The sequence below is a fragment of the Pteropus medius genome, unplaced genomic scaffold, assembly GCF_902729225.1.
Source record: "Pteropus medius unplaced genomic scaffold, Ma_sr-lr_union100, whole genome shotgun sequence".
Lineage (NCBI taxonomy): Eukaryota > Metazoa > Chordata > Mammalia > Chiroptera > Pteropodidae > Pteropus > Pteropus medius.
Window position 1 is genome coordinate 2,978,250 of NW_024344436.1, and position 25,716 is coordinate 3,003,965.

Here is a 25,716-nt window from a genome sequence, read left to right on the forward strand (position 1 = left end):
GTAGAACACTGATTTGTCAACTTGCACTCAGGTGCTTATCGTTCCCTGCTTCTCCTCCTGCCCCATGTTCAGGGCATGTTTTAATCAGGACCAGGCAGGCTGGCAGGCAGTTTATTCACATTGTTGGGCTAACGAAAGAATGAAAGCCCCTTTCTCAGGACACCAAAGAACCCCACCCAACGACTTCACATCAAAGCTCCAGTCAGTGCGCTGATTCACGCCAGTGTTGCCTCTATCTGCCTAAGGGTGGAGGCACTCTGAAGAAGGCTGAGCCCACACCCCAAGGGAGCAATGGACAGTTTGGGTGTATACACCCCCTTCTCATACAGACTTCTGTCCATATGTGATCATGAGGGACTATTTGCATGGGCATCAGGCATAACCCAACATGAATGTAAAACGTTCCCACGTCTACATGCGTGTATGTGGAGTCGGGGGGGCGGGGCGGGGGTCTGGGCCATCCGTGTGTGTTGGATTCTGGCTCAAGTTTAGGCATGTTCAGTAACAGGCAGTGACCCCAATCCAGGACAGTTGAATGATATGTGCTGACAGCCACTTTCAATGGCCCTGGATGGGGAAATGGACAGTCCCTTGCATACTCTGAGGAGAAGCAGAGCTGAGCTTCCCACTCCCACATACACCCCTGTCAGCAAGCACCCCCTCCAAAAGCTCATGTGGAGGGGAGAGGACTCGAGGCTACAGATGCTGGGGCCCCATTTGCTTTCAGAATCCCCCTCTTCCCCTGGGGCAAGAGGGCAGGGGTGGTGGGCAGCTAGCAGAGTAGTTCTGCCAGGCTTCCCAGAGGAGGCAACTCCATTCCCTGCTATGGTCCTCAGGACCATTCCGTGGGATGACGGTGTTTTCAAGGCCACTCTAACACTCTTGCGAGAAGCATGTCATTTTCCTCTGTTCCTCCCAAATCTCTGCCCCTTCTATCTGTCCTGTCCCAGCCTCAAAACCTCAAAGCTGCAACTCTTTCCGAGAAAGCCGGGAACACAGCTGTGTGTCCCATTCCCTGTGGGGGAGTTCCAGCTCTCCCTCCTGGCTCCAGATGTAAAGGAACAGCTGTGGGGGTGGCAGGAAGCCCAGTTGGAAGCTAAGCAGGGCCTGGGAAGGTGGAGAACAAAGAAGGGAGAGATAGACAAATAGCAGGGCTATCACAATTCTAGAGACCTGGGGAGGGGGCAGGGGGAGCATTTCACCCCCTGGCCTGGCGAATGGCTGACAAGCCTTGCCAAATTTAGCTGCTGCCCGAGCCCTGCTCATCCTGCTCCTGGCAGCCCGGGCCAATGGCAGGACCTTCTGTAAACTCCATTTTATGATTTTCACTTAATCTGAAAAGGGAAACTTGGCTTCCTTTGTCAGACTCCACCCCTTTCCTCAAACAGACACCTCCCAGCATAAGATTTTGGGAACTGAAAGCTGATGAGGGAGTGGAAGGGAGGTAGCAGAGAATTCTGCCCCTCTCATCTGGCATCTTCCTACCCCTCCCTACCTCTGGGAAGTAAACCAAGATGCAGGATGCCAGGCTGGGTGTCCAGCAGACAGGGCTGCTCCGGGCACTGCTTGCTTGCCTGCTATGCCAGGGTGACAATGTATGACTTGGCACCGAGCATTATACTCAATAAATTTTCTGAATGACCATGGCCCACTCTGGGTCCAACTGGGACTTTAAAAAGCCTGTCCACTACCAGGAAAGGGGCCCATGGCTCTGCCCACTGCCCATCCATGTCCTCCTCAAACTGAAAGGACACAAGTTATCACAACTGCCTCTGTTTAGGAAAAATAGTTTAATATGTTTGGAACCTCCTTCTAGATAAGGTTCCCTTCTCCATGGAACACCCCTATCACTGCTCTTCCCATGCCCGCTGGGAGGAGCAGCCCCTGTCTGAAGGGCACCCACCCACCCCAGATGACCCCCACCTCCTGGGAGGCCTGCTCTGGGTCTAGGCCTTAGTGAACCCATCACTTTTGTGTTTTTATAAAAACTGGTCAGAACACTGTGTATACCCCCTTTTCTGGATGCCACAGGACCAGCCCAGAGCACCTTCTTCCCCTTAATTAAATAGCCCATTAAATAATCTCCAGGCACTGGCAGACAGGAGGTGCCACAGCAATAAGCCTCGTTCCTTGGCCGAGTTTCCACTACCCCAGGGCCTCCACCCTGACTAGATCCGGCCTCCACAAAAGGAGCCATGGGCATGGCCTCATCTCAGACCTGGCCAGTCCTGGGACCCCGCCCCACACAGGCGAGGGGGAGTCCAAGCCAGTCATGCTGGCACCAGGCACCCGCACAGCTGTGGCTGGGTGTTGCTCAGGCAGGAGAGCAGGCAAACCGATGAGTACAGCTCCTGCCCAAGTCAGAAGTAAGTGAGGTTCTTGACTGCTCCAAGTTCCAGCATCCGTTTGATGGCCAGGGCCTCTTGGGAGACGTTGTGGCCTGACCCCTGTGGAGACAGCCACGGAAGCAAAGTGAGGGACTCCTAGGGACGTTCCTGACCCAGGACAGTCTCCCTGGCCCTCCCCGTAGTCCCCACACTCTGGGACCTCCCTTCCCTCTGCTTCCTCTCAGAAGGAAGACAGAATTTGTGTGACCGAATACAGAGGACACTGGCATGAGAGTCCAGATGCCTCGGTGCCAGTTCTGACTCCCAGAGTGACCTCACTTGTGAGCCACCTCTGGGCCACTGGCACCACTCAGTCACCCAGTGTCCCAGGCTGGTCTGCCCCATCCAGCTTGCAGGCAGGGTCTGCTTACCACCATGGACTTGAGCGTGATCTGCTCATAGTAGTGAATAGTCTGCTTCCTGTTGTGGGCATCTGGGTAGCCGAAACCAGCGATGTGCACCATGTCGCAGAGGTGGAGGGCCAGGGTGATGGCCAACAGGCCTGTGGTAGGCTTCTGAGGGACAAGGGGTGGGGAAGGTATTAGAGGGAGCCCACCTCCTTTCAGCATCTTCTAGACCAGCACTCTGCAACAGAACTTTCTGTTATCCCGGAAGCGGCCTTATCTGGGCTGTCCTGTATGGCAGCCACGGCCACAGCTGGCAACTGAGCAAGTGAATGGGGCTCATGTAGCTGAGGGACTGAATTTTTTATTTTATTCATTTTAATTAAAATTTAAATTTAATAGCCATATGAGGCCCACGGCTACCACACTGTATAGCACAGATGGGGAAATGAGCCTTACAGCTGTTAAACAAGTCGCCAAGGAGTGTAAAGATTCTGCTCTGCGCCTTGAAGAATCTCACCTCTATAACGAGCCCCAGGGACTCCATGCTCACGGGCTCTTTGCCCTTTTATGAGCTGGGCTCTCCCTCTGTAAAGAGGGGATGGCAAGACTTTTCCATTCACTTTATGGACTGCTTGAAGGACCTCACTTTTTGCAACCCAGATTCATCCACAGAGAGGGGCAACCTGGTATCCTAACTTCACAAATGTCACCTTCCTCAGCTCCTGCCTTGCGGACCACTTCAGCTGGCTACTCCCTTCAAAGAGCCACTCCTCGGACCTTATCGGGCCCCCTGATGCCAGTTTTTCCGGTGTCTGTTTCTGGGCTCTGTTATCATTCATCTGTACTTCCTGCCTTGGCATTCGGCTTCACCCCTTTGCTCTAACCACCACTGTGTTACCTCGTCCAATTCAGAACATCACCAAACCACATTTTCATCACCTTCTAGCCAGCTCTGCTTAGTCACAGGCTTCTTAAAACTCGCCAAACTCTCCTCTCCCATTGTATCCCCTAGTTAAACATATTACCGCCCAGTTGTCTAAGTTGGAAACCTAGAATTGTCATAAATCTCTCAATTTCACCTGTGAAGTAAATGATGTAAGATGACCCTCAATGACCCTCACCCTTGAATGTGTGTGGAAACTATGGATATGATGAGATATATCACATTACATTATACTGCTTTAGATGGCATGGTTGACCACAAGACAGGAAGATAAGCCTAGGGGGCTTGACCTAATTTCATGAGCTTGTATATCTGGGTCTAGAATTCAGCAGTGGAGGAAGTCAGAGGCAGGAAGCACAAGAAGGATTTATCATGCCGGGTCTGGCCCAAAGATGAAGAGGGCCACATGGCAAGGAATATGGGCAGCCTTGAAGAGCTGAGGGTGCTCTCCCTAAGCTCAGCTGAGAGACAGCAAGAAAATGTGACCTTGGTCCTGGCAACCACAGGGAACTGAATTCTTTTAATAAGAATGATCTCGGAAGTGAATCCACCCACCCACCCCAGCCTCCAGACAAGTTCTCATCTGGCTACCTATGTGATCACAGCCTTGTACAGGTATGCCCTGCTTTTCAAAAGTTTGTGTTATTTCACTTCGCTTTTATGAAAGACCTACATTAGTACCTGTGTTTGCTAACCAAAAGAAACTTGAAAAGGAATTTCGCTTTTATGACAAAAGGCAAAAAGCAAATGTAATGTTCAGCATTTGTTTTTTTGCAGCGATAGTGGCCCCACCAAGCTCCTTTCCTGGGAACCACACTCAGTCTCTCAGCATCAAGCCACCAGAGCTTTGAACCGTGTCTGTGAGCATCTGTGCTTTATCTTGATTTATTTTGTGCATCCACAAGCAAGATGTATCTTCGGGTATCAGAAAAGCCTAAGAGAGCTTAGTAAGGATGTTAACGCTTAGCATAAAACTGGACATAATTAAGCATTTCGATTGTGGTGAAAGAAATAAAGACATAGAAATCAATGGTAATCGCTTCTTTGTTTTAGGCCATTTTGGCTTAGGAAGGTTTCATAGGAACACTCTGCTTTTGGATAGCAGGGGAGCCTAAACAGAGAACGCAGCCACCTTTTGCTGGACTTCTGACCTATAGAACTATGAGCAGATACATGGGTGTGTTGTTTTAAGGCACTAAACTGTGGTAATTTGTTAGGCAATGACAGGACACTAATAGAGATCGAGTCCATCCCTTCCGTTTCCCTTCCCACTGCAGGAGCTGGGTTCCGGCCCTTCCTTTCTCTGGCTTCCCTCTCCAGCCTTCACTTCTGACCCACGCCCCATCAGGGGCATAAGACACCTCCTTGCTGCCCTCACAACTCCACTCGCACTAGAATCTGGTGCCGGGGGAGTGTTTGGTTTGGCCGAAATGACATACCTTTCCCCAGTTCTCTGCCTGATGGGCCTCATGACCCCCCAAGGCCCAACTCCAACACCACTTGCTCTGGGGGGCCTCCGAGACAGCTCCAAGCAGAGGCCTGCCCCTCTGAGATCCCACAGCACTTGGAACAACTCTCTGCTAGGGCACTTTGCCACTCCATGCTGCTGCCCGTGTGTTTATTTTGCTATCCTGTGAGTGTCCTTAGGGTAAGGAGCACGTCTTATTCCCCACACGCATACTTGGGGCACAGCACTGAGCAGTCACGACAGCAGGCATTCAACCTACGAAGCTGAATCACAGTAGATACTCAGTAAAGAATAAAATCATTTATTCAAAATTTTGCAAATATTTATTGAGCATCTCCTGTGTACCAAGCTCCCTGATAGGCATGTTACATAATTATCTTTTTAAATCTTGCAATGGCCTTCAGAGGTTGGCACTAATTTTACTCCCAGCACACAGATAAGAAAATGGAGGCTCTGAGTGTTTGACTTGCCCAAGGCCACAGTTAGTGGTACAGCAAGTACCGTCATGTCTGCTGGTTCCCTCTGTCCACTCTCCCACAGTCTCTTTGAGGCTCAAAAGACATGTGTGTGAGTACTTGAGAAGCTACAAGCATGTGGAAGCCCACCAACTAAAGACCAATAAGGCACTGAGAGCTGAAACCAAAACTGTAACTTCCAAAACTGTGCCATGACTTCCAAGACTGACCACGATATACAAGGCAAACTGTAAGCTCAAAGTCTTAACTCATTCAGATTAATAGGCAGCATCACAGATAAAGTTATCTAACAGAAACTGCACAGGCTTGAGCTGTTCTGAAGATAAGACTATGACTGTCCCAGCAACTCCCCAGTTTACAAATTCTGACCAGCGCCTGCCAAAACCATCCTCTAACTCCAGCCCCCCAGCCCTATAAATACTCTCCCATAACTCCCCACTTTGGAGACGCCCCAAGGTTCTTAAGGGTGTGCCCTCCCTCTGCGTAAAGCTAATAAACCTGATTACAGGTGTGTGCCTAAAGGCTGTGGTCTGTGGGCTGTAACAGGTACTATTCAAATGCGAACTGTAATCTGTTATTCTGTTCTCTCACAGAGTCCTCTATGGCTTCCTAAGCCTCTAGGACCATCCCGCCTACTTCCCACCTGAGACCCCAATCCTTTGGCTTCCCTGTGGCATCATCACCTGCTTAATCTTGCGTGGCTGCTGCATTGGCAGCCTCAGCAGTTTGTCAGCTGCAATCTCCATGAAGAAGGGGTTGAGAATCCGAATCTGTTTGGGGTTGACGTCCCAGATGAGGGGAGGCTGTTTCCAGAAGCCCTTTCGCACCTAGGGGGATGGGGTTGGAAGGGAGAGATGGGAGTGGGTGAAGACCTATTTCTCAAGTCCAGCCCAGTGGTCCTCAGCCAGAGGATGGGGTCCACGTGATGGCAGAGACCCTCAGGGTGAGAGGGGAGGGAGGTGGAGGCCAGCACCAGAGACAGGAGGGAGACCAGAGGAGGGGAGCAGGGAGAGGGACGGGAGCGGGTAGTCCCCAGGGAAGGCCATATGACACAATGTGTAGAGTACAGGGTCCAACCACTTCCACTTCCAAGGATCTCTAAACAAGTGGAGGGGTGAGTCTGGAGTTGTGTCAACACTTGGCGCAAACGCCAGACTGAACAGTTCAGCATTTAAATGGATGACAAAGAAACACAGTGGGCTTTCCAGGACCACCTAGAAGGACCCAGATCTTGACTGTCCTAACCTGGCCCCTTGCCTAACTGGCTCCTCTGCTCCTGAGTTTCTCACTGGCAAACATAATTTGGTAGCTTTTCTGTCCCAGGCAGCCTTGAGCTTGGGATGTCCTTGGATGCTGGCTGACTCCCACAGGGGATCGGGGATCGGGTGCGGGCTGTCAGGCAGACCATCAGAAGCCCTGCAGAAGACTGAGGGCACGCCTTCCCTTCACCGGCTCTAGGACTGCAGAGCAGACGTCATGGAACTGGCGGTCCTGACTCGGGCAGAGTCCCCATCCCCAGGCCTCAACCCCTCCCCGTTCCCCCACTTACCCGCTTCTTATCACTCAGGATGGTCTCAATCCAATGGAAGTCCATTGCCTTGAAAGCCACCAGGACAAGGAGCGTGTCTGGGTTGTTCTCCACTTTGGGGTTGAAGTGGGCAGACTCTGGGTAGAAAAGACGCATAGTGGTCTTGGAGCCCACGTCACCCTCGTAGCCAGCCACTGGGGCGTTGTTCAGTCTGGAGGCAGAAGGAGAACGCCTATCACTTAGGGCCTCCCTGGGCCTGTCTACAGTCACTCCCAAACAGAAGAGGGGAGGGACGGTCATACGGACCTGATGACCATGTCGTACTTGTTGATGGCATCTCCCAGTGAGCTGTTGCGAAGCCGGTGCCCGTTGCCCACCACCACGCAGCGGCGGCACTTGAGGCTGCCATGGGAAGAAGGTGCTCAGACGCAGAAGCCACCCCTGCTCCACTTACCTCTCCCTCCCTGGCTCTGCCCTGGGCCTGGCTCAGGATCCACCCTCCCCAAGTCCCCTCAATCCCTGGCCCCCATGGACCAGGCATTTCCAGGGAGTCCTGCTTATGGTACTGCTCACTCTGCACCTCTGGGCTTCTGTGATGGGAAAGGAAACTGAGCAGAGCATGAAAGAGAGAGGAGGGGAGGAGGGAAGATGCTCAACGAGTACCAATACGAAACCCCATTTCGGAGCCCCCCTGCCTACTGCCCAGGCCTGCCTGTTGCCACAGCAACACCCTCAGCAGCCTCTGCCTGCTCCAGCAGCCAGATGCCCAGGCTCAGTTGCCGTGGGGATTGGCATACCTGCCACCCCTGGGGATGGGCAGGCTAGGAAAAAGGGTCTAATTGGCCACGGGGGACCAGAGACAGAAAGGCTCACTGGGAGGTGCTGAGCGACTATTTCACACGGGGACAGGAAGGAGAAGGCACCCGTACTGGAGTAAGAGGACAGTCTCCTTACCTCTGGATGCTTTCCGGAATAGAGTAGCTGGTGATGGCTAGAACCCGGAGGAGCAGGTCTTCTACAAAAAGAACCAATTGGCTGGGGCTGATGACAACAGCCAGCATTCCAAAGGCTGCCACTCTCCCTCCACCACTCCTAAAAAAAGCCTGGCCTGCCTTCTCCTCCTCTGACCTTGAAATCTAAGCCCAGCTGGGAACTTGGGCACTTGAGACCGTGGACAGCAAAGAACAAAAAGAGTGTGGCTAACGTGAGGCCACTGTTCCCACAACACCAGGCCGCACTTACCACTCCCCTTGGTCCCATAGGGCAGCTCATAGGCAGAGAGTGTCTTGACCCAGAAATAGTCCTTAAGCTGCAGGAAGATAGGCTGATCTCTTGAGTAGCTGCACAAAGGTGAGAGCAGGGTAGGAACACAAAAGGGATTAATCTTGACCTCAGAATCAAGATCAGACCTCTGACTAATACTACATGCGTGTCCAAGGGCCTCTCCCTCGGTCACTGGCTTTATCTAACCCATGTCCACCAACACAGTCCATTCTTCTGGCTAGCACTGAGACCCCCGCCCTGTGAAACTCAAATCCCATTTACCCAATACACTGCCCCACCCCCCTCAGCCTCAAATACTTACTTGCCAAAGAGCTTGGAGGCCTTCATCTCTGCCTCACCCTGCAGGCACGGCTCCTTCTTCTCTGGGATGGGAAAATAAAAACTGGGGACAGAAAAGGGGAGGAGGGAAGCAGGAGTTCCAGTCAGCCCAGGGGCCCAAGGGCCGGCATCCCAGGCAGCCCCAGCCTTCTCCCATGACACAGGGGTCCCAAGTGCTGGAGAGCGACTTACAGGGTGGAATCATCTCAACCCAAATTCCACTTTGCAACCAAACCATTGAGGATCTAGCTCTTTCTTCTCCTGAAACCCCTGGCCGAGGGCTCAGGGGAGTCATCCCAGACCCTACCCCCTGAACCCACCACCTACCCTCGTAGAAGGATTTTGTGCTCATCTTGACGGGGGAGGTCATGCCCAGGTTCTCTGAACCCTCTTGCCCGACTCCATCCCCACCCCATGACACTCCATCCCAAGCTCTGTTCCTGAGAAGAACCAGTGGAAGGACATGGAAGTTGGACTCACAGCTCAATGTACCTGTCTTCCCGGGAGATGGAATACCATACCATGACGACCAGGACCAGAGCCAACATGGCCAGGAGCTTCCAGCCTGCAGGGCACATGCGCAGAGGAGCTGGAGGCAGAAACAGGCAGGTAGAGTCCCAGTCCATCTTCTTACCTGCCCCGTTTTGGGCCCCTACAACCCACAACTCAAGCTGACCCAGTCCCTGGACCTTACTTGCCAGCAAGATTAAGAGAAGGGCCCCTGGCTCCTTGTCGGTCCCTCCACTACCCCCAGGGGTCCCACCCTTCAGAGTGGGAGGCTCTTGGGTAACACTCACGGGACTTGCTGATCATGTTTCTCAGCAGGTAGCAGGGTTCCTGGGGAGAGCTGGCATCCCGGCTGCCTCGGGCCCCCTAGGAGGTAGGAGTCACAGGTGTCTGGTCAGCTCCTCACATACCACCACCAGACACTGGAGGAGGACACACCCACAGCCTGCCTCTTCCCACCTCGCAAAGCACCAAGTTGTTTCAGAGCAGTCATCCAGAGAGGCCCTTCTCACACTGAACATCCCTTAGCCCCTCAAAAGCAGCATCAGGGACCCAGGGGAAAACCAAATCCCACACCTCAAATATTAGGTTCTGTGCCAGGCTGGCCAGCTCCAGCTTCCCTGGCATAGTTCCCCTCACTGTCCTCTTCTTCATTCTAAGCTGGGAAGGGCCAGCTCCAGGAAGTAGTAGGTACCTCTTTTTTTTACAAGAAAATTAAGCCAACCATACAAAGGTATGATTCATCTTTTATGCAACTGAAGTTTACCTATTTGCCACCATCCAAGGCCCTCCCTTGGTTCTGGCCACTGCCCACCTCTCCATTATCAGTCTCCCACAATTCCAGCTAAAGAGGTCAGCTCAGGCCAGACACCGGCATAAAGGTACAGCTACGAGATGGTCCACGAGGCTTCCTCCAGTCCTCTGGACTCTGACTAAATGCAAACAGTACCCAAGTCCTGACCACCCAGGCATGGAGGAGAAACTGTGAAGGCGGGGTGTTGGATGGGGAGTGTGGGGAGCAGAAGGGTCTGGTTAGAGTAGGCGAGAGGCTGTTTTGGGTGACAGCAAAGGCCGGTGTAGTGAGGATGCGCTGCGGAGGCAGGGGAGCTGCTGCTGGCACGGAAAGCGAAGTCCCTAGATCCCAAACTCAGCCAGGGCCACGCTTCAGAGTCACCGGGGAGAAAATGTCTGCAGCTTCCGCAGCCACACCAAGAGGCATGGGACGCTGCCAAGCGCCGGCTTCTATCCATGCCGGGTTCCCCAGTGGTCTGGATCACAGGCACCATCGGGGCTGCTTACTAAACTCCCAGACTCTTCCCGGGGACTGCTTCAGTCGGCCAGGGTGGACGGAGATGGGCACGTCCACAAGCAGCCCCCATGACTCTTTGAAGGACCGGGAAAGAGAGGGAAGGGAGTGCTATTATTCATGCACTCTCAAGGATAAATGAAAAATCTCGAATATTTATTTCTCAAGGGCAGGGGACAGAGTCTGGACAAAGCCTGGTTTTGTTACAAATGATAGGTCAATTACCCTGAACACTGTGCTATCACTGAGTCATGCTCTGCTCCCACGGGGCATTCTTGAGGCTCCACTCAGAGTCCATGAGCCCTGAAAAATGAGACCCTTGAGATGGGGGAGAGAGCCAGGTGGGGACCGGACTCAGGTGTCCTCAGCAGGGTCTTACCCCAGTGGGAATGGAGGATGGCCCTGTCCAGTCAAGTTCTAGGTTCGTAATCAGAAGAGCCCAGCGAAAGTCATGGTTTTAGTAACTTCCTTGATTGCTTTTTCTGAAAGCACACACACCTTCCGCTAACTACTCACAGCCGTTGCCAACTCATTCCTCACCATGCCACCTCTTTCTCTCCACAGCACTTCTGATCTCTAAGACGTTTAGTGATTTATTTGCTTGCTGGCTGATTCCCCCACTGGAATTCCCCTCTGGAAGAGGAAATCAGGTCTGCCTTGTCCCCAGCATCTAGCACACTGCCTGGCACTCAGAAAGTGTTGAATGAATAACATGTTTTGCTACCTTGGGGGAGTCACTTCTCTGACCCTCACTTCCTTCGGCTCTAAAACTGGGAAGTTGGTCTAACAGATGCTTACAGATCAAACTATATCTGATCGGCAGCATGGATCACTAGGGACCTTATTAGAAATTCATAATCCTGGCCCTCTCCAGACCCACAAAATCAGAATCTGCATAAATAAGATTCTCCTGATTATTCATATGCATATTCAAGTGTGAGAAGCACTGGTCAAAACACAGGGATGTACTTGACTTGGCTGAACAGGAGAACTGCCTGCAGAACTATCTGAGTTGTCTTATACCTAGGAATTCTGAAGCAATTGGCCTGGCTCACCACTGGAATTTGTTCAAGCACTCCAGGCGATTCCAAGGACCAGGAGAAGCACTGGTCCAGAGGGTGGCGAAAGCAGGCTCTCCAAATTTTGACAAGCACATTCTGACTTAGTGGGTGTAGGTGGTTCACATCCGAACCAGCTCCAAGGTGGTACCCTGCTGCTAGGCTGAGACCAGGATCCTTCCAGCTCTAACATCTCATTATTTTATCAACTACATCCTCTCCTACCCCCACTCTCTCTCGATCTTCTCTTCGTGACCAGGATTCATTCCATCTCACTTCATCTCCCTTGATATCAGTATGTCACAACGCTACCCAAGGCAATTAATCATCTGAGAAGTTTTAAAATATACAGATGTTCAGGTCCCACTCCCCAAGATTCTTATTTAATTGGTTAGGGGTGAAGCCCAGACATTAAATAAAAAACCAGAAAGACCGAAAACCCCACCTGCCTTGTGATGCTAACATGCAGCCGAGATGGAAACAGTACATAGAGTGTTGTTTCGCAGTAACTGAAAGAAATAGTCAGCTGCCCTGTAGACCGCTCTCAACGAAGACGACCTTGGCCAAGAGAGGTGACCAGCACTGACCAGTCCCAAGCTACAAGACAACTAGACCTTCTTTGACCAAGAAAGTTCTGCATGAGTCTGTTTGTTCCCAAATTGTGTTGGTGTTATGCTAGGCAGACAGGTTAGTCTTAGGGCTTGCTCTAAGATATCCGCTTCTGTGATTTTGTTTGGGCCAAGCCAAGAGGATGGCTTAGCAGGCCCCAGGCATTCCAGGAGAAAGGGCTTCTTGGGCTGGCTGCTGCCTCAAGACAACCGGTAGCCTTCTCCCAGCAGCTTCCCCACATTACTGACAGAGCCCCTGGGTACAAAAGGATAAGAGAAAAGCCAAAGTAGGATACCTGGGCAGGAGAGCAGGCATCGGATCCACTCATGTCCAAGGTGCACCAGCCTCTACTGCCAGGGAGCCCAGCTCACCCAACTGGCTAGGCAAAACTGACCCCAGGGCAGGTAGGCCGTGTGCTCTCTTGATGCTCTGCTAGGAACCAAGGTGTCCCTGGCTGAAGTGAGGCTGGTGAACCCTGCCACAGAACTTGTCAAAGGGCAGGTGAGGGGCACTGGCTGAAGAAATAAGGCCCTATCAAAGCAGCAACCATACCTCAGGCTGCCGCCACACTCACACCTCGCACACTGCAGGTACCCGCTGTACCGAGAGCCGTAAGACTATGCTCCCTGCCAAGAAACACAGCATGCCGACAGGCCCCGCGGAGCCCCTGGGCCCATCCAGGAATACGACAACGTTCTTGAGAAGGCTATGGGAAGACCAGGGCAGGCAGAAGCACAGGTTCTATTCTTATCGGTTCAGAAACCTTGATCGATATCACTGTCTCTCAGTTCTTCTATAGGGAAAACTGGAGCTGCTCATCTGCCACCTCTAGACTCACCTACCGTAACTCCTGCTCTCCTAATCCCTACTCCTGGACAGTGTTCCCACCCACCTTTCTAGCATTGTTCCCCATCAGGGATCCCCTTGAAACCTTGCATCTCTCCCTCCTCCACAACCTTTGACTTAGAAACGTACTCAAGTCTCCTTTTTCCTAAAACAAAACAAAACAAAACAAAACAAAACAAAACAAAACAAAACAAAACAAAACACCCCTCTCTGCCTCGGTCTCCTCCTCCAGCCAACCCTGTCTCTCTGTCCTTGCCTCCAACTGTCACGCTTCCTTAACTGTGCTTCTTCCTCACTTCCCACTCCACCCCACCCCGCCACCCCCGGCTCCCGCCCTCATTTTTACGCTGAAATCGCTCTCGCTGCAGCTGTCGGCAGCCTCCTCCACTCTTCCACTCTGTGAAGCCTTTCATACTGTCAGCCGACGCCTCCTTCTTGGCTTCTGGTCAAGATCCTCTCCAGGTTCTCTTCCTGGCTCCACTTCCTTTAAGTGCCAGCGATCTCAGGGATGTGCCCTTGAACCTCCACTCTCCCCCTGCTTGTTTTCATAGGACAAGCTCGTTTGTTTTCAGAGATTTAACTGCTTCTCCTACCCTAATGATCCCAGCTCTTTATTTTCGGCCCTTTAATTTCTCTCCCGGACCCCATCCTAATAGTTCTAATTTCCTATGGCACATCTACCAGGATGATCTGAATTCTTCAAACACAGCATGTCTCGAACTGGACCCACCTCTCCATCTCCCTTCCGTTATCATCAACTCAGTCTTCTGACACCTCTTCCCTTCACACTATCCCTACTAAATAGTTACTAAATATTATCGATTCTGCACTATATCTTCATTCTAGCAAAAGTTTGCTCAGCTTCAGCTCAATGCTTGGCACCATGGGAAGTTCAGGGGACAAAAAGTTTTCTAAAACTCAGCACAAAGGCCACATAGTCTAGAGTCTCAGGAATATTCAGAATATAGCCCTCCTTCTCTTCTCAAGCCAGAGATTGATTCCAGATCATACCCCAATTCACCTGCTTCCTAACTGGTCTCTTTAACACAAGTCTTGTCTCACTCAAACCCATGCTTCGGACCTGCCAACGTGCTGTCTTTCTAAGAAACGATTTGGATCAAACCACTGTCCTACTTCAACAGCTCCCCATTCCTTAAATGCAGAGCCAAAACTCCTCAGAGGCAATCAGGGCCCTTCAAATTCAGGCCACAGCCCTGCAGGTGCATCTCCGACCCTCCTCCAGGCACGTGACAGGAGCTCCATCTTCCTTCCACATCCTGCCTCTGCCCGAAGCCCCTCCCCACCCTGCTCGCCTGATAATCTCACTCCTCCTTCAGCCTAGCTCAACGGCCTCTCCTCCAAGAAGTCTCTTCCGACAACTGAAGTTTCTAAACAACTGATGTTTCTCTTCCCACAAAATGTTGTTTATATCTCGATTTTGTCACTTCACAGGTAACATAATTTCATAGAATTACTGCTTTTCATGTCTTGCCCACTATCCTCTGACCTCTGAACTCAGAGGCTTGTTTATACCAAGAGTCTATCAGAGTACCTGGAATACGGAAGATGCTTTACCACACTATAAAACTTTATATTATATTGTTATGTGTTTCCATATCTTGCCCATGAGACTGTGGCCTCTGTGGTCCAGGGGTTCTTCATATCTCCAGACCCTAACATAGTGCCTAGAATGTAGCAGACGTATTATAAATGTTTGACATATGAGTAAGGAGATTAAAAATGTACTCCGTCCCTCGTTCATAACTGAAATGCACATGCACTTACCAGGTACGACTCTGTACGTGGGGATGGGGTCTCGCCCTCCTCACCATTGCTTTGGGGCCCATCCCGTGCACCACAGGATGTTGTCCTCGACACACACTAGATGCCAGTAGGACCCCGCACTCCCCGGCTGTGACAACCAAAATGTCTCCAGACATTACCAAATGTTGAGAACTACTCTGCTAGACACTTCAAGGGCTGTCCAAGTATGATTTCAATCCTGTGAGTCAAACACTATTATTACCTCCATTCTGGAGATAAGGAACTGAGGTACAAAGAAGGCCAGCGACTTACTCAGGATTTTACAGCTGGTGAGGAATGGGGTTGGAACTCAGGCCACTTAGCCCAGAGCCCACAGCCCGGACCCCCACCTCTGCTGCCTCTCACACCACCCTGTGAAGGAACGATTCCCCAGACACCAAGGTCTTTGGGGTGTCCGCCTGCTTCCTCTGCAGCCACTAGGGGAGGTCAGCCCTCTATCGCACCAAAGGCCTTCAGTGCTTACACCAGCTCTAGAAGAAAGCTTCCACTCCTTCTCAGGCAGGCTTCCTCGTGAGACACAGTCTCTAGGTGCCCACCTCCCCAACCCCCCCAGCCCTGGGGCTGGGCTGGAAGCTCTCCAGCATGTTCTCAGTGCACATAGCTGTATTCGCGGATGACTTTTGCCCTCCATCTGGACACCAGACTTCCAGGAATGCTGGCTATGACTGCATTCACTTTCATGCAGTCACGTTCCACCATTGGCATGGGGCTGAAATCCCTCAGCTGGTAAGCCACGTCTCCTGGGCCTTGAACTTGTGTGGCTACACCTTTGAACTGAAGAGTCGGGCTGTATGACACCTGCTTACACACATTTCACCTCGCCAGCTAGGGCCGCATTTATAGACAATGCGGACAAATTTCGATGGTGTCAGTTAAGCTGCAGGGCGTCCTCTTGGCTAAGTGTTTGCTGTCAATATTCCAGAGGGGACTCAAGCTGGGCTGTGAATTTACTGTAATTAACACAACTGCTAGGTAAGGCCATGAGGGTTCTACTGGAGGTCCTAGTCCACTTTAACCCATTACTCATGGGGATGGATGGTTAACTAACTGTAATTCTGCAGAATAGATGGACCAGTCAACACTTCTCTGCTCGAAAACCCTCCACAGGCTCCTCATCATTTAGAGAGAAAGCCCACGAACTTGCTCCGACCTATAAGAACACACATGACCTGCCAGCCAGCAACCCTCCGCTCTCCTTCTCCACTCGCCCTAGCCCCAGGCTTTCTAGATTGGGCAAGGTACACTCCCTCCCCTGGGCCTTTGCCCTTGCCACCAGCTCAGCCTGGAGTGCTTTTCCACTAGACATTTAGCTCTTTACTCACCTTCTCCACCTCCCAAGAAAAATTCTGTAGAGACCCAACATTTCAGATCCACCTCCCTATTGCAAAGATTATTTTTGTCATTTTGTTTGCTGCTGTATCACCAGTGTCTAGGACAGTGCTGGCACAGTAGGCTCTCAATACAGATTTGTCAAATTAATCAGTGGATCTATTCATCGAGGACGTCACTGTCATAGCGCAGGTGGAGCAGAGGGGAAGAGGCCGTAAGGAAGAGGGGAAGCAGGTCAGATACCTGCTTCAGCCCCTCTGGCGCAGCCCCTGGCCAGACACAGCTCACAGACTGTGTCGTTTCCCAGCATCACTGACCAGCATAGCGTGATCACAGCATGTCCGCTGGGAAGCCAGGCTCATTTCCAGGCAGCAGAGGGCAGAACAACTGACCAACTATCCCAAGGCCCATCGCTGAGCAGATGGGGGCGTCTCTCCAGACATCCAAGTCCAGAGGAAAAGGGGCTGAACAGTCTTCCCACTGCAGTGCAACAAGGCTCACTGCTCCTCGCCCCTGGGGTCCACAGGCTGCCTCCTCACGAGGTGCCTCCAACAGCCCAGCACTGCAGCTTCCTTCATAAAAACTTGGTATCATCCATTTCATCAGCTGCCAGTCATAAGACACCAAAGGGAGCCACTTGAAAATCATACTTCTGGTGTCGGCCAGAGAGGGGCAGACGCTTTGAATTCCAGAGAAAGCTAAAGTGGTGTGGCAGGGTGGGGATTCAATTGGTCAAGCCCATGCCCAGGATAAATAAAAGGAAAATCTGGCGTGGCCATGGACCTGCCTTAGGTTCCTGGTCAGAGGTCCTTCCTGCAAGTTACTCTCCTCAGACCCCCCACCCAGGAGCTGATGAATTTGGCCCCAAGGATCCAAAGATATGAGGCACTACAGACTCAGGGCTTGAACCCAGCTCGCTAACAGCATGGCCAGTCCCCACTACCTCCTCTGGCCTCCAGACACCTCTCCTGAAAATGGACAGCTCAGCCCGGCCCTGTCCCACATGACGGTCCCTGTAGAGTACTTGCAGTGTGGCTGGTCCACACTGAGGTATGTTCTAAGTGGCAAATATATACTGGATTTCGGACTTAGTACCAAAGAAGTACACTATCACCTTAAAATTATTTACACTGATCAAACACTGAAATAACATTTTGGCTATACTGGGTGACACATGTGGTTTATAGGAGTGGTTCCCATCCCATTTCTATCAGACAGCGCTAGGCCAGGTAACTTACAAGATCTCACTCATCAAGCTCCACATTAGGAAGGCTAAATCAGGGGTCAGGGATGCCTAAGGAGGGGCCTCGGTCATTCTGATTCACCAGCCACACTGTGCACCTTCTGAGGTCTCCGCACATCAGCCTAGAACACCCCTCTCTTTCCCTGCCTCCATCCTGCGCCCCTTGGCTATCCAGGCCCTGGGTGTGGAGGCGCAGTTCAAGAAGACACAGCCACCTGCCCTGCCCTCAATCTCTTCCTGACCCTGGCATCTTGCCCCAGCACCTGCACAGGGCTGGCCCTCAGCCATGCCTCGCATACCACAGGCCCACACAGACGGCCACATCTGGGCTGGCCAGCAGGTCACATGGCACTGCCTTGCCAGAGCCTTCTCTCCTCCTCTGGCTAAGAGCTGTGCCCAGAGGACTGGCCACTGGGTCTGAACCCTGCCTCCGCCACTTGCCAGATGTGTGACTTTGGGGAAACAACTTAGCATCCCTAAGCCTCGGTCTCCCTGTCTATGAAATGGAGGTAAATGGCCCCAGGCACAGTTTGGTTGTGGGGGTTAACGAGATAAACCAGGTAAGGCACACAGTGAAAGGTAACAACTAGCAATCCTCCCATCTTCGCATACTAAGTAAATTCAAATGCTGCAACTGTGAAGACTGTGGGGTAAATGACATTATTTAAACACACACACACACACACACCACACACACTATTTTTCAGTCTATGCTGTGACCAAAAGTGCAGAAGACAAAGAACCTTAAACTATACAGAGCTGACTGTTCACTGAACTGAGAAGGCCCTGAGTAACCCAAGGCCTCACCAACACTCCCTAAACATACTCTCTCCTTCCCGAAAGTAAGAATTTTAGCTTGCACGCCCCCTCTGTACCCTGACCCCCATTTGAAAATGGAGGCAGGGTCAAGGTGAAGGTCAGCACCAACAGTTTCACATCTGAATCCTTGTCAGGGCAGGAGTTGGCAACGGTATAAATGTTGGGGGCTCTGAGATCATTTTTGGGACCCATGCCCAGGCCTCCTCCCTCCTCAGCCTATCCTGGTCCTGGCCACTCTCCCTCCCACACTTCCTTCCCGCATGGAGTCCCAGACTCGAATCTAGGAGACTCTTGGCCCCCATGGTCTGTCTCTCCATGTCACCTTGTTTAATTTCCCTTGTAGCAGTTAGACCACACCGTCTCCTATATCGACGAGACTGCACGCCTCAAAGAAGCAGGGGGTTCCTATAGCCCACATTATCTCCAGCACCAAATTCAATGCCAAACCATAGCACGTAATCGACAAATATTTACATGAATAAATAAACGAGCAAACGAGCAGAAGTGTGAACAGAATGTTTTACCAAGTTAAAATGTCCTAGACCCTTATTTGCAAAAGACCTGGGCATACGACGTGCAGGGGATGGCTAGAGGTTCAGCTCTGTAGCTGGCAGAGCCAGCGAGTGCCACATATTCTGCCAGACAGATGTCATGAGCTCACAGGACATCTTTACTACCTTTGACTCATCTTAACCACTATCAGCTCCAAGGCTGCTGGACCACACCATGAGCTGACGTCAGCCAAAAAACCCTGTGTGGTCCCAGGAGAGCGATAGGCTTGAAGAGCCCCTCTTACCCAGGAAAACTTCCTTCCTCCTCACTTGTTCTTCAAGAGGGGCAGCCTGGGCTAAAATCCAGGGCTTGAACCCTAGACCTCAAAGCACCTTTAGCCTCCTGGAAGCAGAGGGAAGGGAGCTGGATTCGGAAATGGCATCCACTTCAAAGACAGCTATCTCAAATACACGCATTGCCAGCCATGCCACTAGATAAAAAGCCAGGCCACCTCCCACCCTCAGCTACTTTGCGTTAAAGATCTTGGTTGATTTCAATAACCGACCATTTGGGCCTCTGGGTTTTTATTCTCTTCCCACACTTTACATTCCCACTCTTATGTTTTAAACTCACCAGTAAAGAGTAAGTGCTTCAAACCCTAGGCCTGCACCTTCAAACCCAATTAAAGCAGAACCCCAGGCTCATTCTCCCCACCAACCCCACATCCTCACTCTGTGGCCTGAGGTATGCAGTGTTTATCCAGGTCCTCTAAGTAATAAACCTTTATTTTTTTTTTCAAAGTTTCTTGATGATCACTGCTGAAGGACATCTTATCATCATAGTAAGAACCACAAGGATGACTCCAACCATAAAACACTGGTTTCTGATAGGCTGAGACCAGTACTCATCGCTCCTCCTGGCCGCTGGGTCCACTGCATATGCTACATAGGACACGTGCAGCTGCCAAAGGAGGCGGGGCACTGCCAGCCAGACTGTGCCCACAGGAGATGTGGATCCCAAGGACTGGCCAGCCTCAGGGGATATGTTGGGGTGGTGAGGGGCATGGGGTGGGAGGGAGGGAGGAGGTCACATTGGAGAAGTTGTTTTCTCTCTTTCTAGGTGCAGCATCTCCTAGAGATAGTGCCCAGGCCCTTGTTTAGACTCCTCTCCTGAGGGGTCCCCGCCTCTGCAGAAGAGATTATCTCAAAGCTGCTCAGCCCCAGGCACGGCCAGTGGTGCAGTGGTTAAGAGTTCTGGCATTAGACAATTCAGACACAAGGCATATAATCAACAAACACTTGGATATATCACTACTCCAAATCAATAAAAGACCAAGGAACCAAAGAGAATAAAGCACAGGACAGAAGAAGGCAATTCAAAGATTAAACTCAAACACCTAATGGATATGAAAAGATGTTCAACCTCGCCAGTGAGCAAGGAATGCAGATGAAAGCTGAATTATCATTTCTCGCACTTTGCTGGTAGGAGTTCATTGATATAATGGCTTGGAAGACAATTCACAATATCTAGTAAGGCTGAAGTTGTGCACACTTTACAATCTAGTAATTCCATGTGCAGGCATAGCTCAGTATAACCCACCCCTGTATGGGTATGTATACCCATTAAGGATGTTTATCACAGCACTGTGACACAGCAACAAAATGGAAATATCTTACATGTCCATGAGTGGAGGGGTAGCTGAATAAACCGTGGTATATTCATACAACTGAATACTATACAGCCATTTAAACGGAAGAAGTTACTCTAGATGGATCAACTGGATAAGCCTGAAACATGATGTTAATTTTTTAAACAGTGCTGCAAAAGGATACATAAGCGTGGATCTGTTACAGCCATGCACCACATAACGACTTTTCGGTCGACATATATGACGGTGGTCCCATCAGATTATAATGAAGCTGAAGAATTCCTATCACCTAGTGACATCGCAGCCATCTAATACCATGGTGTAACACATTACTCACGGGTTTGTGCCAATGCTGGTGTAAACAGACCTACTGCGCTGTCAGCCGTATAAAAGTATAGCACATACAATTATGTACAGTACATAACAGTTGATAATGATAATAAACGACTATTTACTATACTGTACTCTTTGTCCTTATTTTAGAGTGTACTCTTTCCACTTACAAAATAAAAAGTCTGCTGTAAAACCGTAGGCTGCTACGCAGGCAGCAGCCTCATACATCTCTTGATTACATCATTTTCTCTCGTGCTTGATTTAATCTGGTGTTGTTTTGCACAGTAACATGCTGTATGAGCTTGTAGCCCAGGAGCAACAGGCTCTACCATACAGCCTGGATGTGCAGTAGGCTACATCGTCCAGGTTTGTTAAGTGCACTCTATGACATTCGCACAATGACGAAATCGCCTAACAATGCATTTCTCAGAATGTAGCCTTGCCCTTAAATAGAACATGACCATACTTGAAAGTTAAAAACCTACAAAACTATTCTATAAGTGCATGTTTGCAGATAGGTAGCACTGTTTTGCGTACATGTGTAAATACTGTGCTTTGTGTAAGATAAAACAATAAAATATAGGGGTACACCCAACTTCAAGTAAGTATTACATTCTGGGAAGATGGGGAAGAATAAGACAGGTTGTAAGGGCAAGGCTTTAGTTCTGTACTTGTGATATTTTATTTCTTAAAGAAGATGTATATGGGAAAATGCGTACGTTTGTTAAATGTGGCTGGTTATTATTGGGGTCTGGTATATTATTTTTCATTAGTTTGAAATATGTTCATATTGAAAGAAAAAGTAGAGATTTTAAGACGAATTCAGAGGCTATAAAAGAAAAAAACTGATAGATTCAGCTACATAAAAATTTACATGAGTGAAAGGGAGAGAGCAGCTAAAAGACGAATGAAAAATGGGGAAAATATCTGTAATATATGTGTAACAGACTAGTTAATTCTCTTAACCTATAATGTGCAATCAATAAGGAAAAAAAGAAAAAAATATATATAAAAATTGGTCAAGGACATGAACATACAATTTACAGTAAATATACTAGGAATGTAGGAAAAGATACTCAACTACACTGGAAAATCAGTGTGGCAGAGACACAAGTTTTTTACCAATCTTAACAGCAATGCTCCAGAGGCCCATGAGCCTGAGCTGCTGCTGGAGCTAGGCCACCAGGCCTCTCTCAGATTGGCTGGTGGAAGCGAAACCTGGGGCCACCTTGTGGGAGGTGATTTGGCAATATCTATCAAAATCCCGTTTAGCCTTAGATTTCCACTGTCGTTAAGTTTATTCTACAGTAAAGTATCCTTTTTCATGCACAGACTTTCCTATCAAGATCTTTAGAGCAGCCCTATTTGCAACAGCAAAAGACGGGCACGACTTGAAAATCTATGCAGAGACCTGCTTAAATGCATCATGGCACAGACAACAGGACACTATGCAGCCGTGAAAAAGGGGATGTCAATCCATGCATGCTGCTATCACAGGCTCTCCAAAGTATATAATCGATTTTTGAAAAAGCAGTTGGAAAACAGTGTTCTGTGTATCTCCAGATGTGCTCTTAACGAGAGACTTATGGGCATACATGGATATGTCCGTACATCAATAGATTATTTGGAAGGATGCAGAAAAACTAAGGTGGTTGCCTCTCAAGAAAGAAGCCCTGAGGACAGGGCTCCGGAATGGAAGAGACAAGTTCTTCACATACAATTTTATCCCATACCCTTTTGTATATTTAACTTTTTCCCCTGGTGAGTATGATACATTTTCAACGAAAAACCTGCTAGAAAGAGAAGAATAAAAAGTCAGGGATATAAACCTTGGAGTCTTACACACCTGGACCTCAATTGCGATAGACCACTCACTAGCTGTGCGAGTGTTAACACAAGTCACCTCTCCAGGTCTCAGGTTTTCTGTTGGGTCACACGGGGATAAAAACAATGGCACTACCATATTAATTACCCAGTCGGGTATGCCAGGTAAGAGGAGCTCTAAGGAGCTCTCACAGATCCAGCGGACACGGGCCATTCTTATCCCTCTTCACGTCTCACTCCACAGGCAGAGAGTGGCAGGAGCAGGGCTGCCGGGAACTGTTATGCACTCTGAGTGTGCACGGTCAGGCCTGGGCAAGGGGTGAGTGGGGGGTGACTCCAGCCCCGCTTCTGCTTGTCAAACCACATGTCCAGGTACAGGACGGTATCCAACTTCAGGGGTCGTTTATTCTGCTTTATTGGAAAGCTCTGTACGGGCTAGCGGCAACATCATTTAGAATAGCTTAATACTCCCTCCTCTCCTTGCCAAGTTTAAAAACTGCCTAGTAGAAAAATCTGGGTGTATACAAACAGGTGTTTGCCAGAAGCAGCCTTGGCGAAGCTAGCACAGCCAGCCCACTGTTATTTATCTTTCTGTGTGCCATTTCTACTAAACTCATAAAGACATCTTTTTATTACCAACAGGTAATTTCTGGAGAACTGACTCCTGCCACCTTTGGCCTGTCTAGGACAGCTGGTCAACACTCTGAAGTCACCCTGAGGACTCACCCTGTGTGTGAGTCCAGGAAAGCCAAGGAGGACATCTCCCTTCTCCCCTCAGAAGGCCTCGTTTGGAAGACCACCCCTATCCCAAGGTGGGCTGAGGTCCCAAGAGTTCCCAGGACATGGTGAAGCTGGGCAGTCCAGCAAAACCCGGAGCCAACAGGAACTGTGGGCCTACTGCATGCAGGGCACTCTCTCAGGATCTGTACTATACCAGTAAACACGGAAACAGGCCTGTGCTCTACAATGTATACCCCTATGTGGGGAGAGATACATGACAAACAAATGAGTAATACTATATAACAGTGTTATACTATATAATATAGTGTTATAATACTATATAATATAGTGTTATACTATATAACACTATAAGGCCAATAAAACAAGGCAGTGGAAAAGGGAGGGCCGGGGCAGCTACCTCTCTCTGCTCTCAGACCTGAGTGAAAGGTGGCCTTGCAAAGAAGGGCAAAGCTCTTCTTTGGGTGGTGGGGGATGGTGGAGGAGGTTCCAGACTGAGGAGAGGAGAGCAAAGACTCTGAGCCTTGTCAGCGGGGAAGGACAGAAAGAAGTCCAATGCGATTGGACACAGCGAGGAAGAGCCGACAGTGGTGCCAGGAAGGCCACGCAGGCTAGGTGGTGGAGGACATCACAGACTACCCAGGACCTTGGATCTGATCAAGGTCCCATGAGAAGTCACTAGAGGGCATCCACAGAAGAGCAACACTCTGCATTCATTTTTAAAAGACCCCTGGGCTGTTCTGCAGAATCTCATCTTATTTGTAAAACACTGTGGGAGTAGTTCCCTTTTATTACGACTTAGAGAAGAGGAAGCTAAGGCACAGAAAGACTAAGCGAAGAGTCCCAAGATCAGACAGCTAGAAAGTGGTGGAGTCAGGAATTAAGGATTCAAGCAGTCTACATTGCTCAAAATTCCTACGCTCTATCCCACCCAGGGATCTGGGGTGAGCTGTCTGAGGTCGACCTGGACTCCGTGGTAACAAGCTGGCTGCCCCTGACAAGGTCCTCTATCTCTCAGAGCCTCAGATTCTTCGTCTGTGAACTGTATGTGGCAAGAGCAAGTTCCGGGAGGTGTGTGAGCCTCAAGACACATCCCAGGATTGAAAGCCCACAGCCTTAGTATAGGCTGGGCCCAGAGCCAGCACTTGGCCAGCGGAAGCTGAAGGTGACTCCTGGCCTAGGCGTCCCCCAGTGTGTGGCAGACCTTCTCCCCTCAAGCTCTGCCCATCCTAGCAAAGGGAGAGGTCTGAAACCACAGCCCCTACTCGGTCCCACAACCATAAACACACTCAGCTCTCCTCCTGGCTAAAGGTCTACTGCACATGCCACAGGGGACATATGCAGCTGCCAAGGGGGCAGGGCCCTGCCAGCCAGACTCTGTCCTGCACTTACCGTGGATCTCAAGGACTGGCCAGACTCGGGATGCATGCTTGGGTGGGGAGGAGCATGGGGTGGGGAAGAGGGAGGAGGCCACATTGGAGAAACCATTTTCTCCTTTTCCGGGTGCAGCACCTTCCTGGAAACGGCACCCAGTTCTCTGACTAGTTCCACTTGACAGCCATCTCAACAGAGTTTGGTCACAGATCCTCAGGCGGGGCAGAGGTATGCTCCTTCTGCTGAGCAGCAGCCCCTCTCCACAGCTTCTAGGGGCTGTTCGGTCTCCTTTGCCAAAGCACTCTCTACCTGCCTCCTGTGAAGCAGGGTACTGCCCACCAGGCTCCAGAAGCAGTACCCTCTCACTTGACCAGTGCCTTATTTCCAGAGCAATGTTCCTTCTGCTAGTTATATCCCCTCTCCAGAGCAGGTACTCCTAAAGTCCCCAAGCAGAGACAGTACAGGGCAGTGGTCCACGACCTTTTTGGCACCAGAGACCAGTGCTCCTATGAAAATCTAACGCCTAATGATCTGAGATGGAGCTGAGGTGGCGATGCTAGCGCCAGGGAGCGGCTGCAAATTCAGATGTGAGCAGGGTGAGAATGGGGAATAGTGCTGTGCGTATCGCTGTAGGTGGAAGACAGCGGCAGAGCACCTGGTGGGGTTTCTAGAAGAGGAACGATCCCATGAAAAAGGAAATCAAGACCTCCATTTCCTGTGTCAGCCTGTATCCTGGGGATAGAGAAGCCAGCAGGAAAGAATCTTTTGAGCTTGTTTCACATCAGTAAGGCTTTTTAATGAACCAGTTGTATCTAGGACTCTCCTCCAAGTAAAGGTTAAGGATGAGGGAAGGAGAGAGGTGGCTAGCATTCTAGGTGCTGCTGGGGAAGATGCAGACCCTCCAGGCTGAGCAATGGTCCCTCTGGCCCGGGGCCCAGGGCAGAGCAGGTGGGAAGGCTGGCTGAGGCTCGGATTATCAGAGACAACCAGAGCCACCTCTGTCCCTGGGCTTACC

The 25,716-nt window shown here is 50.4% G+C and overlaps 1 protein-coding gene across 5 annotated transcripts in view; it reads right to left on the minus strand.

The window, feature by feature from the left end:
* Positions 1-1,771: 1,771 nt before the first annotated feature.
* The window catches only part of ST3GAL4 (ST3 beta-galactoside alpha-2,3-sialyltransferase 4), a 33,914-nt gene continuing 9,969 nt past the window's right edge, over positions 1,772-25,716 (minus strand). For 3 of the 5 annotated variants that reach the window (XM_039872739.1, XM_039872738.1, XM_039872737.1), the window contains 10 exons: positions 9,549-9,624; positions 9,232-9,340; positions 8,735-8,815; positions 8,392-8,489; positions 8,104-8,164; positions 7,456-7,551; positions 7,171-7,360; positions 6,305-6,448; positions 2,759-2,902; positions 1,772-2,447 (listed from right to left, as the gene is read on the minus strand). In XM_039872739.1, coding sequence (XP_039728673.1) covers positions 2,361-2,447; positions 2,759-2,902; positions 6,305-6,448; positions 7,171-7,360; positions 7,456-7,551; positions 8,104-8,164; positions 8,392-8,489; positions 8,735-8,815; positions 9,232-9,340; positions 9,549-9,564 — 1,026 coding nt within the window. In that variant the 5' untranslated portion in view covers positions 9,565-9,624 and the 3' untranslated portion in view covers positions 1,772-2,360. The remainder of the gene's footprint in view (positions 2,448-2,758; positions 2,903-6,304; positions 6,449-7,170; positions 7,361-7,455; positions 7,552-8,103; positions 8,165-8,391; positions 8,490-8,734; positions 8,816-9,231; positions 9,341-9,548; positions 9,625-25,716) is intronic. The other 2 variants (XM_039872735.1, XM_039872736.1) reach the window with 2 other exon arrangements.